This window comes from Hippichthys cyanospilos, chromosome 20 (assembly GCF_059441005.1).
Source record: "Hippichthys cyanospilos isolate Australia breed blue-spotted pipefish chromosome 20, RoL_Hcya_1.0, whole genome shotgun sequence".
NCBI lineage: Eukaryota > Metazoa > Chordata > Actinopteri > Syngnathiformes > Syngnathidae > Hippichthys > Hippichthys cyanospilos.
The window spans coordinates 7,619,924-7,634,898 of NC_142388.1; the positions used below are offsets into that span (position 1 = coordinate 7,619,924).

General features: G+C 38.7%; 1 protein-coding gene across 1 annotated transcript in view; it reads right to left on the reverse strand.

Moving 5' to 3' along the window:
* Positions 1 to 2,501: 2,501 nt before the first annotated feature.
* Positions 2,502 to 14,975, reverse strand: part of rngtt (RNA guanylyltransferase and 5'-phosphatase) — a 63,831-nt gene continuing 51,357 nt past the window's right edge. The window contains exons 15-16 of the mRNA XM_088403614.1: positions 7,118 to 7,241; positions 2,502 to 4,244 (exon numbers count right to left, since the gene is read on the reverse strand). Of these exons, the coding sequence (XP_088259740.1) occupies positions 4,078 to 4,244; positions 7,118 to 7,241 (291 nt within the window). The 3' untranslated portion in view covers positions 2,502 to 4,077. The remainder of the gene's footprint in view (positions 4,245 to 7,117; positions 7,242 to 14,975) is intronic.

Genomic DNA, 14,975 nt, shown 5'->3' on the forward strand with positions numbered 1-14,975 from the left:
ATCTATCTATATATCTATATCTATCTATCTATCTATCTATCTATCTATATATATCTATATCTATCTATCTATCTATATATATCTATATCTATCTATCTATCTATCTATCTATCTATCTATCTATCTATCTATCTATCTATCTATCTATATATATATATATATATATATATATATATATATATATATATATATATATATATATATATATATATATATATATACATACAAATATAAATATACACCATACATACATATATAAATATACACCTGATTCATGGTTTGAAATAAAGTTTTCAGTGTTTTTGGTCGACCCGATTAATTACAGACTAGAATTTTTTTTTAATCTCTTCACAGCATGAGTTAAAAACCCTACTAAACCACCATCATTGTTCAAATTTACTTTTGCTTTTCAGATTCTAATAAAGAGCTTATGAAGTATCATCGAAAAGGAACCAAAAAATAGTTTTCGCAGCAATATTGTCAAGTTTGCTGTTTGAGGCCGACTTTTTCCTCTCGGTTATGTTTGATGTTCAAGCACAAAGTGCAGCGGGTACTGTAGCGGAGGATATTCCGAGAAGGCGGCGATGCATCATCACTATAAGAAGGTGAACGAGCCTTTGATGAGCGTCAGCCGGCTTGCGAGCGCAGCCTGGAAGGGGGCAGAACACCTCGCCATCGCATCTCATCCATCTCTGCTATTACAACAACAGTCGCCCGTGGCACCGGCAGCCAGGGCCTTAAAACACATGCACACTTGATTTGTTCCAGCCTCCTATATGCTCCACTCCACTGACTTACATTCACTCCGTCCTCCACACTTGCGTGACTAAACCCAACAGCGTCACCCTCTTCTCAAAATAAACACGCATTCGGCTCCCCGAAAGCTACAATATAACATCCGTGCGGGAAATACATAGATTTCAAAACGTTTTTCTGAGAAATGTTTTTCTTCACACTGAGATAGAAAATTATTTTCTGAATCAGGTGGCCTCCCACCTCACTTGTCGTTAAGACAGAGCTGGAATGCAGCATGAAAGCTGCCGAGTAAATCAGCTCTCTGGGTGACAGTGCGCACACGCCAACCATCAACACAAATAAATACAGTATGTTCCTCGGAGCACGCGAGCCGCTTTGAAGGTCTGGATAAGAAAAAAGGGAAAGGAAAGGAGCAGCGGGAGGGGGAAGGTAGGTAGGTAGAAAGGAAGGAAGAAACGGAGAAAGGAATGAAAGAAAAACATGAAAAGAAGGAAAGTTAGGTAGGGTGGAAGGTAGGTAGATAGGGAGGAAGGAAGGAAGGAAGGACAAAAGCAAGGAAGGAGGGGAGTGAGAAAGGAAGAAAAGGAAAGGAAAAGAAAGAAATGGAGTGAGAAAATACGTTAAGATTTGAAGGAAGACTGGTAAGAAGTAAAGAAGGAAGGACAAAACCATGGAAGGAATGGAGTGAGAAAGGAAGGAAGGAAAAAAAGGAAAGCAGGATTAAAGGAAATGAAGGACAGTTTGGTAGGAGGGAGGGTTGGTAGCTTTGTAGGTAGATAGGTAGGAATGAAGAAAGGAAGGACAGAAGAAGAGACAGAGGAATGGAGGTGTGTAGGTAGGAAAGAAGGAAGGAGTGAAGGAAGGAAGGGACAGAGGGAGAGACGAAAGATGAAAAAAAAGAGATATAAAGACAGAAGGAAAGCTAGCTAGGGTAGGTAGGTGGGAAGGAAGGATGGAAAAAAGAGAGGGAATAAGGAAGGAAGAGAGGGAGGAAAGTAGAGGGAATGTATGAAGGGACAAAGAGAGGAAAGAAAAAAGGAAGGAAAGAAAGCAAAGTAAGAAATGAAGAAGGAAGGAAGGAAGGAAGAGCCAAGAGACGAAAGAAGAAAAAATAAAGAAAGATTTAAAGACAGAAAGAAAGCTAGCTAGGGTAGGTAGGTGGTGGTAAGGAAGGAAGGTAAGAAGAGAGGGAGGAAGGAAGGAAGGAAGGAAGGAAAGTAGAGGGAATTTACGAAGGGACAAAGAGAGGAAAGAAAAACGAAAGTAAAGAAAGCAAAGTAAGAAATGAAAAAGGAAGGAAGGAAGGAAGGAAAGGTGGAGGAATGGAGGGAGAGAGAAAGAGAGGAAAGAAAAAGAAAGGAAATTAAGGAGGGATGGAAGAGAGAGAGTAATGCATAAAAGAGGATATAAAGGAAAGAAAGAAGTTAGGTTGAAGGATAGGTAGCTTTGTAAGTAATAGGTCGGAAGGAAGGAAGGAAGGAAGGAAGGAAGGAAGGAAGGAAGGAAGGGGGAATATGGACTCTATTGTCTCTTCCTCCAAATGTAGGAAAGAAAAAAGAAAGGAAAGAAAGCAAAGTAAGAAATGAGGAAGGAAGGAAGGAAGGAAGGAATTCATCCATCTTAATAAAAAAAACTTCTATCCTAAAACAAATGGCGATTGTGAGACGGCAGTCGTTTGCAATGCAACAATAGAAAGGGACTTCCCTTTCGTAGCAAGTGACGAGAAAAGTAACGATACATTTTGAAAGACTTGTCACTTATATTTACTTTCAAGTATTTTCATTCAAATCCATCACGACGTCACACACAAAAAAAGAACATCATTCCAATCCTATGCATATCATTTCCAAAACAGCACTTAAAAAAGGTACATGAAACAGAAAAAATAAAATTAGACAAAAATATAAGTCATGTAACAAAAACAACAAAAAATCCTAGTTACACTGATGATCTACTGCTTCACACTGCATGAAACAAAAACATAAAAAAATGTATTCTGGAAATCAGCTTTGCCACAGTCTTATTAAAAGTCGTCAAAGAAGGAAACTCCATTAGAGATATAAAACAACCAAAATAAAATCGAAAGACTATTCTGTTGTTTTTTTTTCTCTTTTTTTTTTTGTGTGTGGGGGGGGTGGGGGGGGGGCAGATTGATTGTGCACTTGTCCGTTCTGTTTGTGAGGCGTGTGTCATCGCTGTGTTACATCCCCGCCCATCTGTGTAGCCTTTAAATGTGCAGATGGGCTTCATTTGGACAATTTGGAGTGTTCGCATTCAAGCCATTTTATCTGATTCTTTTTCCTTGAAAAAATCAGAAGCTTGCAGTTGCAAAAACAAAGTGGCATCAAGAAGCTGATTTTTTTTTTTTTTCGGGTACATTGAAAAGCAATTCGACAGGATATGAAGATTCGCCGATAGTGGCGATGTTTACTCCGATGCAAATACGCAACCAGAGGCAAACAGCTCAGACTCAAAATCAGCAAGAAGTCTTATTTATTTGAAAAAGAACAATTAAAGCTACAAACAGCTGAGGTAAATTAACTCATTCAACCCCAAAGACACATTTTATCCAATTTGTCAAATCCGGGGACTTATTTCTTCATTTTCAATCGTTTGCTGGAAAGAAGCTCTAAAAATGGCTGATATTTAACAAATTAAGTATTAAAGTAATCAATTACTTTGTAATTGTGGGTACTAAAGTAATCCCTTATTAGATAATTAACAACGAAATAAATGTATCACTCTATGTAATCGTTCTAAAGTATTTGACTATTTTGGAGAATTAAATGCTGAGGTAATTGATGAGATTAGGTTTTAAAATGCTAAAGTACTCGATTCCTATAGGTACTAAAGCAATTGATAATTACCTTCCCTTATTAGGTAATTACCAACTAAATAAATCAATCAATCTATATAATTTTTCTAAAGTAATTGATTATTTGGGGGAATTAAATATTAAAATAATTGATAACATTAGGTTTTGAAATGCTAAAGTACTCGATTACTATAGGTACTAAAGCAATTGATAGTTCCATGGGTAATCCATTACCTTAGTACTTGATTCCTTTAATGCAAACCGTTTTTAGAACCTCCAAACACGATATAAATTCAAAAAAGAGGAGTATGTGGTTATGAAAAAAAAAAAAACGTAAAAATACGTCTTTGGGATTGAATGAGTTAAATACAATAACGTGGACAGGTTGGTGGGTGGATATGGACGCCTTCAAATCTGGCTTGCCGTCAGGCAGATGTGGCTGGTGACAAGGATGGACAGCGGCTGTAGAAAAGTCCAGAAAGTGGTCCGGCCCGGTTGACTCCAGTCTATTGGATGGACCGGTTTGGCCTCTTTGGAGGGGGAGGGGGCATTAGCTCCGAGTCCGGGTCCGTTTGATGTTTGCGGGTCTGGGCTTGGGCTGCTTGGGGACAACGGTCCACGTACTCCAACAAGATTTTCTTAGTGACGGGTTCCTGGATGCTTTTACACACCGCTGGGAAAAGACAAGGCGGGAGGGATATCCGTCAAGGAGCGGCTGACAGAAAAATCTTGCACTCATTCTCGGGGGTTGACCTTTATATTCAGGACTCCAACTGTTTACCGCCATTACCGTCAGGTTTGAAAACCTCGAATGACGAACAACTCATTGTAGATAAAACCAATCTACACAAAATTTGACATCAGCACAACTTTTGAGTAGAAAATAACGATTAGGAGGTGGAATCTCGGTTTCTTGTTGTTATAATGAGGGGAAAAATGAAACTGGCGGACAAACTTAACCCCCTCACACTCAGTTTCCATGTGGGAATGGTGTAAACAGAGCATGACATTTTTCGTGACGCCAACCAATAAAAGACCGGCATTTTAGTGACAAGGTGCATTGGATCGTATGACACAATTTGTCATTAAAGCTCCTTCAAATGGTTTTATATATATATATATATATATATATATATATATATATATATATATATATATATATACACATGTTTGGGAGTGAGAAACAAATCATGTCTTTCTTCTTCATGTCTAGTCCATTTATTGCGACAAATCACAACGTTTGTCAGGCAGTGAATGAGTTAAACTGGAAAGACGACTACCAATGGGAGCAGAGATTAAAATGACTGGCAGAAGAACATTTGGCTCTCATCTAAAGCTCTTCTTTGGGATAGATGCCAGTTTTCTTTTGGCGTAACAGAAGGGCGACTTCTGGAGAATTGACTTAATTCATTTTGCTCCACAAAAAACAAAAACACAAAAAAACTTACAAGAGGGTAGTGTTTACCACTTGATTCAAACCTGAGCATTGAATATACAATTTGCAGGACATTACTGGCTTACGCAACGGTTAAAATGAATATTAATGGGCCAATTATTCGTATATGGAAAACAGTACAAGATGTAATGTATAACTGTGGGTCCAGCTCTTATATGGCAAGTTATGCACACGGGCGCATTTGACATACAGGTGAAGCGTCGGATTTTAACAAAGCAATTAACCTCGAGGAACTCATTTGTGCTTTACAGTAAAAAGCTAATTCAGAAAAAAAACACATTACTGCTAACCATGTCAGTCTTCTTCAAAGAACGCAGCGGTAGAGAAGAAAATGTCAATGAATTATCATTAATTATACATTATGACTAGCCTACTAAAAATACTATATAATTTCAAGGCTCGGTTTTGAAGGAAAGCCTGTCAAAGATGTCAAAAGCAGTTAAGTAAACGTGAATACTTTTGACTTATGACTACTCTGCTACAACATTATCGTGTTATTTTAAGGATGCGAAGAAATGAATGTGCTTAAGGATGTAAAACAGTCTATGAACACATGAAAAAAAATCACTGTTGACAGTGCCTGACAAAGATGTTGAAGTTGTAACAACGCAAATACTTGTGACCACTAAAAATATCTTACTATAGTATGATATTACTTCAAAAGTGCAAAGAAATTCTAACCGAGCCTAAATGGGTCTGAAAACATCCATAAATACTTGAAAAAAATATTTTTGAAGACAGAATGCGTATCAATGATGTCAAAAGTAGCTAAGTTTATGTGACTACTTTGAAATCAATGAATATCTTACAGTAATGTTTAATTTTGAGGATGTAAAGAAACTTTGGAAAACGTACTAAAAATTCATAAAAGGATTCAAAGACATCCATGTACACCCTCATTCAATTTTTGTCCAAAAAACCTGCCATGCATGTTTTGGAAATGTGGGAAGAAGCTTGTCGCACCCGGGAGAGAACCTATGCAGGCACCGGGAGAGCATGCAAACTCCAAACAGGAAGGCCTGAGCGAGCTGGATTTGAGCTCTAAAAAGGGTCTTAAAGCATCTATATTGTTAGAAAAAAAGATGGAAGATGGAAAGCCTAAGATGTCAAACGTAGTCGCAGCTAAGTAAATGCTCTGGCGTCATGGTCTGTCCGTGATAACATAAAGTGGGCAGAATTGCAATCCTATCGTTCCGGTCAGATAAAAGCGACTTTTGCCTACGGGTACATCAGCACATCATGCAGCCTGAAGACATAAAGCTCAATAAGACCTGCTTTCTTATCCTCTTAAATCAAGTCATTCTTTCTTTTTTTTTTCGATTTCTTAAACGCATTGTGTCAGTGGGTACCGGCATGTGGAAAATGGCAGCCTGTGCTTTGATTCTCTCAGTGTTGAAATAATCAGCTGTATTTCTGCAGTACAAGAAAGTATTTTAGTTTGTATTGAAAGCAGGATGAGGAAATACTGCAATTTCCCAAATAAAAGATGCACTTTTTTCCCCAAAAATGAAGGCCAAAAGTATGCAAATGTAAATAGTAACTTAAAAATTTGTAAGTATTCTTACTTACAGTATTTACTGTAACGGGACAAGCCACAGAGGGACGTCGGCTGGCTGTTAGCAGCTAATGTTAGCTGAGGTCATTACAGCATCATTTTTAATCAAAGAAGCGAGCAAACTGAACCAAGGTCCGAGACCGTCCTTGTTTACACACAGGAATATTTCTAAAGGTATTGAAGGTATTCCATTTGACTCGTTTATTAACTCTTACAGTGCCATGGATGAGAATTCCGAGCTTTAAAAATAGTAGTACAAAAAAATCTAACCAAATATGTTTTTTTTTTAATGGAGGGTAGCTGACACCCTTGACTCATGTTTACCTAATATAAGCCAATTGAGCATTGTAGTGCTAACTGTGACCAATGGATGGCAGTGTTTCCACATTTACAACACAAATATTACCAACATGCAATTCAAAGTAAGGACTGGAACTCAAAAGTGCTAAGATTCAGACTTACCTTCAGTGCTTTTTGAGTAGCTTTTTTTTTCCGTCACTATAAAAGCCTTCAACTGGGAACAAAGAAGACTCACCCATCGCCGTGTCGTAAGAGTTTGGGAAGCTCTTGTCTATCCTCTGCCTCATAAACACCCAGCTGTTGTTGTCGAAGGTGCACTCGATGATCTTGTTGTCGTACAGTTTGAGCTCTTTGGTAGCCTGCGCATACAACGGACAATGCGGCCGCGTTTTATTTTTTGCGGGTCAGGGAGGACAATGCCGGAATACTCTTGTTATGATTGCCCATTATAGCTATTAGCCAGCCAATGCATTCTGCGAGAGCGAGATCCATCTGGTTTTGAGGACATGGCAACATTTGTCTGTAATAAATGTAATTCACTAACTGCAATGACCGTGGTGTTAAAAACACATTAAATACCCATTAGCATTAAAGATTATGTTGGCGCCGGCAACCGCTGTTCAACTTTGAGGAACTGAGTGCACATGCTTTGCAGCTCTAACTCAGCAAAGGACAGTATTCGCCCAGTTGAAAATTTCAGAGTTCTAGGCATTTCTTTTATATGTGGATCATTTAATAAGCGGTGCTATTGTTGAGATTTTAAAAAATAATCACCTGTTAGCATACTATACTACATACTACTATATAAGGCGTCGTAGGACATTTTTAAGCGGCAATTGCATCGCTTGATTGAGGAATCTTGGAAACTTGTAAGGAAATGCCACGCAACAGGCATTGTCACATTCTCAACGGCGATGACAGAGTTGGCCACCTCCATGAAGGCATCTGCCCACCTCCGTGAAGGTCAAACACTCCGACGCACGAAAACAACATCCAGTCAGTTGCCTGGCTACACGGAGCATTTGTGTGAAGGCGAGATGGTATCTGCCCGACCGGCTGAGCAGAACAAAATTCTAAAGCGATGCCAGGGACATCCGCGCGTACGTCCGTGAGACCGGAGAGAACGCAAGACAAAACGGCAGAAAATTAGCAACCTCGGGCTAGCAAAACAATGACTCTAATGATTCATTCGCTCGCGGATCCATTTCGCCAGTTTGAAATCGACCCCGCCGCTGTCAACGGCGCCGTCGTGCCTCATCTCCCTTTTGACGACCTTATCGCTCCCTCGGTTAACATTGAACTGTTTTTAATATTGAAAAATGATACCCCTTCATCCTACTTGAGCAATCCAAGCACAAATGAAGCCATCGTCATATAAAGGCTGTCTTGCCATGTTGGGATTCTGCTCAGAGACCATCTTTAAGGCTTAATCAAACAAAACAGACTTCTCAATTGTGGCGCCATTTGATGCGGCGGGATAATAAAACAAACAAACAACAGATGAGTTCTCGATCATGCGCCGCTCAGAGCTGTGATCTAAATCACAGACTTCTTTCCCCATATTTGATATCCAAACATGCCGCGAGTACAAGTCGATCTCGAGTATAAGTCGACCCCCCGTTTTTACTGAATTTTGGCTGAATTTGACAAGAACGTGGAATATAGGTCTACCCTTGACTTCAGCGGTTACATATATCATGGCTGTACAATTAAAACACATCTTTGCGCGCGTTAATACCACGCGAGTTTGTCGATGGTAAAATAAGGGCAATGTACGATAAACGTTGTGTAGATTATTTCCTTTTTATACTCAATGTGTCAAAGTCAGTCAAAAAAAAAAGATCTTAATGAACCTAAATGAACTGCGCTTTGTTTTTGACCATAAACAATACAGTATCTGATATTAGTTCGTTGTGGATTATATATGACAAAAATCAATTTTCTGTGAATTTTTTGTGGGTGTGGCTTATAGTCTGAAAAATACGGTAATGACTTTTCGCCTTGTACCTTGACATGATACGACTTATTTCGCAATTCAATGAATATTGTTCAAATACAGATTTGTAGAGAAAATTGGTCCGAGTTTCGCGATTATAAATCGACCGTAATGGAAACTTAGGGGTGAAAAACTCGACTCGAAAAAATACGGGAATCAGTTTGATACCTGCAAAACAATAAACAACAAACCCTAACCCACCAAAGTATCTTTCGTCTTTGCCATGGTAACCAATGATCAACTACTGAACAAAAGAAAGTCGACCATTGAAAAACGCAAAGGTCAAGCGATGAAAATCAGCCAAGAAAGCAACAGATTTTGGCAGGACCCAGGAAATCTACATGAGGGCTTCATCTTTCCTGGAGTGAGGGGCATCTGGGCTGACAGCGGGGGCGCCACAAATATCACACAGGAAGCAAGAAAGAGTGCGAGGGAGGAGGAAGATGGCGAACACAGGCCACAGAGCCAAGTTCCAGCAAGTACAGTTCAGACATGCAAATTAACAAGTGTTAATTAATAGTAGACATGTTGGCAAGTCATATACATACATGCATATAGCTATAGCGCTTGTATTTTGTTGTCAGTGGAGATTTGATACAATTGGCCAGTGAGTGTTGGGCTTTTCAGGCCGCAAACACAGCAGGATAACATCTCTGCACATGGCGTATGCTTTTGTTGTTGTTGTGTTTTTAGTCTTGATACCCTTCCTAGTGTACCATGTTATTCTATTTCTAAATGTAACCTTGATTAAACCCTGCTTTTTACACCAATATTTACTAAGGTGTTATTTTAAAAGATAACAATTTTAAAATGAGCAAAAGTGTAAAATTGAGGTTTTGCACGATGCTAGAATGCTGGAATGGTGCTGTACAATGCATACTAAGTTACTACTTATGTAATTTAAGCAAGCTTGGTATAAAATATAAATTTAATTGATGGTAATGGAGGAAATAAACAAGAAAAAATGATTTAAAGTTTGACTTATTCAAAAAAAAACGAAACAAAAGGAATAAAATGTCAATACTTTTACTATAATCAAATTGAAAACAAAATAATTTTTCATGTACAATTAGGTAATACTTTTAAAAAACACATGTTTCCACTTGCTGAAAATTACATCACGTGTCCAAAGTTTGGCTAACAACCAATCATGGCTCACCTGTTGGTCAAAATCTGAATTTCACTATTGGGCCATACTACCTCACCCTAAACCAGTTGTTCTCAAAAAAATGGATGCTTTGCCATTGAAGTCGAAATGCAATAAAATAAGGATTTGCATCTTTTATTTTTAAATTTCAGGCACTTGGATGCACTTTTTTCAGTTTTAGACTAACCTATAACCTGTATAAACGCTGTAAAAAGTCATTTTCAAAAGTAACAACTCTCAAAGCTGATTTATCTCGCTTTTTTTTTTTCTTTTGTTAATGTTAAAAAAGGAAGCAGCCCTCAGTATATTTAGACAACTTTTATCGGTAAAAATCGTATTTATAGTCGAGTACAGTATTATGTGAGTATATAGCGGGAGGGGGCCCGAGTTGTCCAGGTTAGTTCAGGCACTTTACCCACTGTCCAGCTCTCAAACCAAACTCCTCATCCATTACAGGTATATCACAAAATAAAGTAAGCAAGCACTTAAAAAGTGCTGCAAGGCAAGACTCCCCACAATGCAGAAACCTCAAAGAGAAGCCAGACCCAGTGGGGAGACGATGCTTTCGCAGAGCTTTGCACAGCTTGCTGGCAGACAAGTGAAGGGCGCTACAGGCGGAGTCTCATCCTGCTGGTGTAGGTCGACATGTTGGCTACCACTTTTTCGTCAACACCTGGTGCGTAATCTGTCCAAATCTGTCTGTTATGGCAGCGCATGTGCGCTAATCGTTATCACAGACATTGGCGGGCATTCTTTTAATCTACTGTTGCAGACTACAAAAGCTTTGTGCTCTGTATATTCAGCCCGAGACGCGATCATTAATTGAGTCGTCGATAGTTATGATTGTAATCGATGAACAGGTTAGAGACCTCGTCAATACCTGGACTCAAATCCAGTCACTGTAATAATGGGTTGCCACATTGTGGCATGAAAGATTTTATTTTTGGTTTTAATGCTCAAAATGAAAAGAAGCTAGTCAAAGCATAATCAGATGCTGAGTTTGTCGGTTAAACTCCTCTCTTAATATAAGGTAAACCCTAAAAACGGAATAACCTAATTATGGGTCAAAAAGGCCGACCCAAAAATTCAATCAATCTGACGCAACTTTCCAGTCTGTTTTGCACAAATGAACCCCAAAAAAGGGATTGTGAAATACAATGTCAAAATGTGTGTCGTTTTACATAAAGCAACCCAAAAGGTTGGGACAAATTGACCTAAATATGGCGTTGGTCACTTTTTCACCCATATGTTTTTTTTTTTTTTTTTTACCATGATTGAGTTATTTTTGACCCAACTGTTTTTGGCCAATATGAGAATATGTCTATCCAATCATTACTTTGTGAAATCTGACAGTAAATCTGGCTTACATCCAAGTAAATGGCATGCTTGTTCACCTTGGGTCAAGGCTGTGACAGTTTCATAGAATAACACCCACCCGTCACCATGCAAGCCGTCTTTATCTGTCTGTCGATCAATGTGAAGGAACTCATCGGTATGTCACTCGCTCTCAATGTAGAAGAAAAAAAAAAGCAGAGTCCTGCCCAAACCCTCAGATTAGCCACATATCTTGTCATCAGTGCCGACATAATCATAGCAGCTTTAAATATAATACACAATTATCTAAAACTTTGAAATAGGGGGGTGTAGGATTAAGTGGTTGTGATGCGTTTAAGCACCATTGACACAGCCAGTTACGCCTTACCGTTCACTGTCTTAATTACCAAAAGGGGCAACAGCGAACGCATTAATAATCTCTAATTAATGACATCGGTCTGGCATTATGTTGCTCAATTGCACAATCAAAAATTGGAGGAGAAATTTAGCTTGTGTGACCTGTAATTGTTAGCATGATGCTGATGTTTATGACAAATATTGACTTGGAGAAATTATGCCAGTCTAATGCTGGTTGAGTTGGTTCTCAATAGGGAAAACCGGAAAGCTTTCAAGGGGGTACGTGAGATTTTAACCGGATTCCTGCCGAGTAACAGCAAATCTGATTAATGAATTTGAATACCATGACAGGGAGCGCACATTTTCTTTTCAAATTAAGAGCAAATCAATTGTAATGCGACACAACTTATCAATACATTGATTTATAAGGGACTCCTTTGCAAAATGTTGAATGCCTTTAGTTGTGACGCGATTTTCCGGCAGATGAGCAAAAAATAAAACTGATGATGGATTTTTCTTCCAAAGTGCCTGAATAAAATATGCCAAACATGAAAATAGCTCCAAAGTTAAATCAATCAGACACATGTTTTCCCTGCCCCCCTCCCAATATATATATATATATACATATTGCTTGAAAAACCAAATAAGGGTGTCTGAATGGGCTTGATTTATAATAGTTTTGGGGCATTGGGCTTTTGGTGCCTTCTTGGCCCCTTAATTGGTGTCTACATGTTTGGTCTAAAGAAGTCTGAGATGAATAATTTAGCAATTGTTTACTTCTGCCAAGCACAAAATGGTGATGCATTGCTCTGATTGCTGTCAGATCAATGTTTTTGTTTTTGTTTTTGTTTTGTTTTTTAATCCGGATTATGCCAAAATAAAAAAGACAAAATCTACAAACGCTAATACACAAGTATCAAATAAAAGTTCTGGTGAAACGCATTCTATAATATTTGGAAATATCAAATTATTTCCACTCACGGCCAATTCAATCTTGACCAAGGTCTGCATCCTACGAAGCGCTGCTATTTTAGTGTTTGCATTCATTTTTGCATGATGCCATTTCAGATAACTCTAGGCAATCTAAAAAGCGATGTTATGGCGCATTTGGATAGACCCGATGGGCTACGCCCGCTAAAACGATGTGTGCAATTGCTTGATTTGCTCCATTGGATCAACAGATACACATTATAAGAGAACTATAATACTTTAGCAGTTGCAAAAATAGTCTGCTTCGTACTACAAATTTGAAATGTCTACTTATGGCAATGAGCATTTGAAAGCAATGACGATTCAGCACGGAGGTCCTGTATGAAAAACGTACTGCTCATTAGGATACATAGGAAACGTTCGCTCAGGCTCCCCGCCTTTAAATCTTGTGCCATTTTCATCATTTACTTTCTGAGCAGATGAAACCCACACGACATATTGTGCGTCAGTTTACGGATGCTCCGAGGCGGGGAGAGACAGTATGGCGTCACCTGTTTCTATGCACTTGCACTTCTGTATTAACCGGCTGATAGGAGAATAGAAGAGATAAAAGGAAGTGATGATATTAGTGCCTGTGGGTCCTCTGGTAATTGGACAATACTTCTTAACACATTCACTGCTGTTGACGGCTATAGATGCCAAAGATTCATTTTTACTGGGCTGGCGGTGAATAAGTTAACTCGCAGCTATTTTAGTCCGTTATTGATTTTGACTCATTCGCTACCGCTGACGACTATAGATTTCAAAATCTAATTAGATTGGGCTGGCAGAGAATGAGGTAATTACACAAAGACTGACATTTTTCAATGAAAAGCTCAAATTTGTGCTTGGATTTTCTTGCCCAAAACTCAAACAAGGCTCTCTCACATGATATTATTAACGATTATTATTATCATCGGTACAATTATTGATGTTTCATGCATCATTTTCCTTTTTTTTTTGCTTTCTGATTTTCAAAATGTCTGACTCCAAAATCCTTTTTTTAAGTGCCCATAATACTCATTGAGCTCACGTTCAAAAACCAATTGTGATCGTCTGAGGGTGTTTAATTTTCGGTTAAACACGTATATGTTTAAATATGGCGCAATATTCAAAATTTACGTCACAAACAGCGGAGCAAAACCTCTTATTTCATGCCTTGAATGCATGAAATCTGCATAAATTTGGACAAGCAAAGCCTTTGGGACATTTTTATCAGCTATTATGAGCAACATTGAGAGCAAAAAAAAAAATAGATTGTGTTACGTGACTGAAAGATTGCCCAAGATATGGTACCACCCCCAACCCAAGATAAAAAAAAAAAAAGGACCATGACAGTGACAGAGTGTTATTGTTGAAAAAAGCCAGACTGTTGTTTCAAGTCGTCTACCTCATCTACTCATTTACTCACTCAATTAAAAAAGAGGAAGTCAGCCTAAATGAGGCATCAATCAATGAGAGAAAACAATAAATGATGCAAAATTCAGTCAAACCTTCGTGGGTAGATCATCAGGAAGTAGCCCAAAGATGAAATGCTCCCATCCTCATTTTTGGTGACAAGTTCTGTCAGCCAACTCTCAAATGATCAATGACTAATAAGCTGCACTCGTCGGGCACATATCGGGGAAATTCAACTTAAAATGTGCAGCCAATGACCTTTAGGAAATGACTTTTAGAAACGGGTTATCAGTAAATGGACTATCACCGAAGTAGAGAAAGGAGCATGAAGAATTAGCATGACTAATTATTTTCATAAGTTTCCAGAGGCTCATCATGAGTGAGGCTATGCATGTCAAAAGCACGACCGAGCTGGCAGGAAGTCAGCTCCAACGGGATCATTATACATTATATTTCCTCCTATAGTGGCCGGGGGCGTTTGCTGAAATTCAGAAGTGTCCGGGTGTCGAAGAGAGATAAGGCATTATATTATTTAATTATGAGTGCTAGAATATTTTATACACGGTATTATGAGCCTCCACCTTACTCTCGACTTGCATGTGGTCTATTTAACCCTTGTGCCGTATTTTGACCGTTTCTGGGTCATTTTCTTCCATGTCATTCTCACAGTATTTTATCCATGGGATGGCACATTCCAAGTGGTGTGAGAACTAAGTGGTTGTTCCATGTTGAACTTTGACATGTTGTGACCATCCGGGTGAAATTTCAGCTCCCTAGTTTCTTCTCTCAATGCTTTCCCTTTAAGGGTGTTTAGAATTAGTCATAATTAGCATCATGACAGAAAACAAATCAATTCAACAGAAGGGTTCGGCAGCAGCCTCTGTGGTAGAGAACTGTGGGTGCATCGCTTTA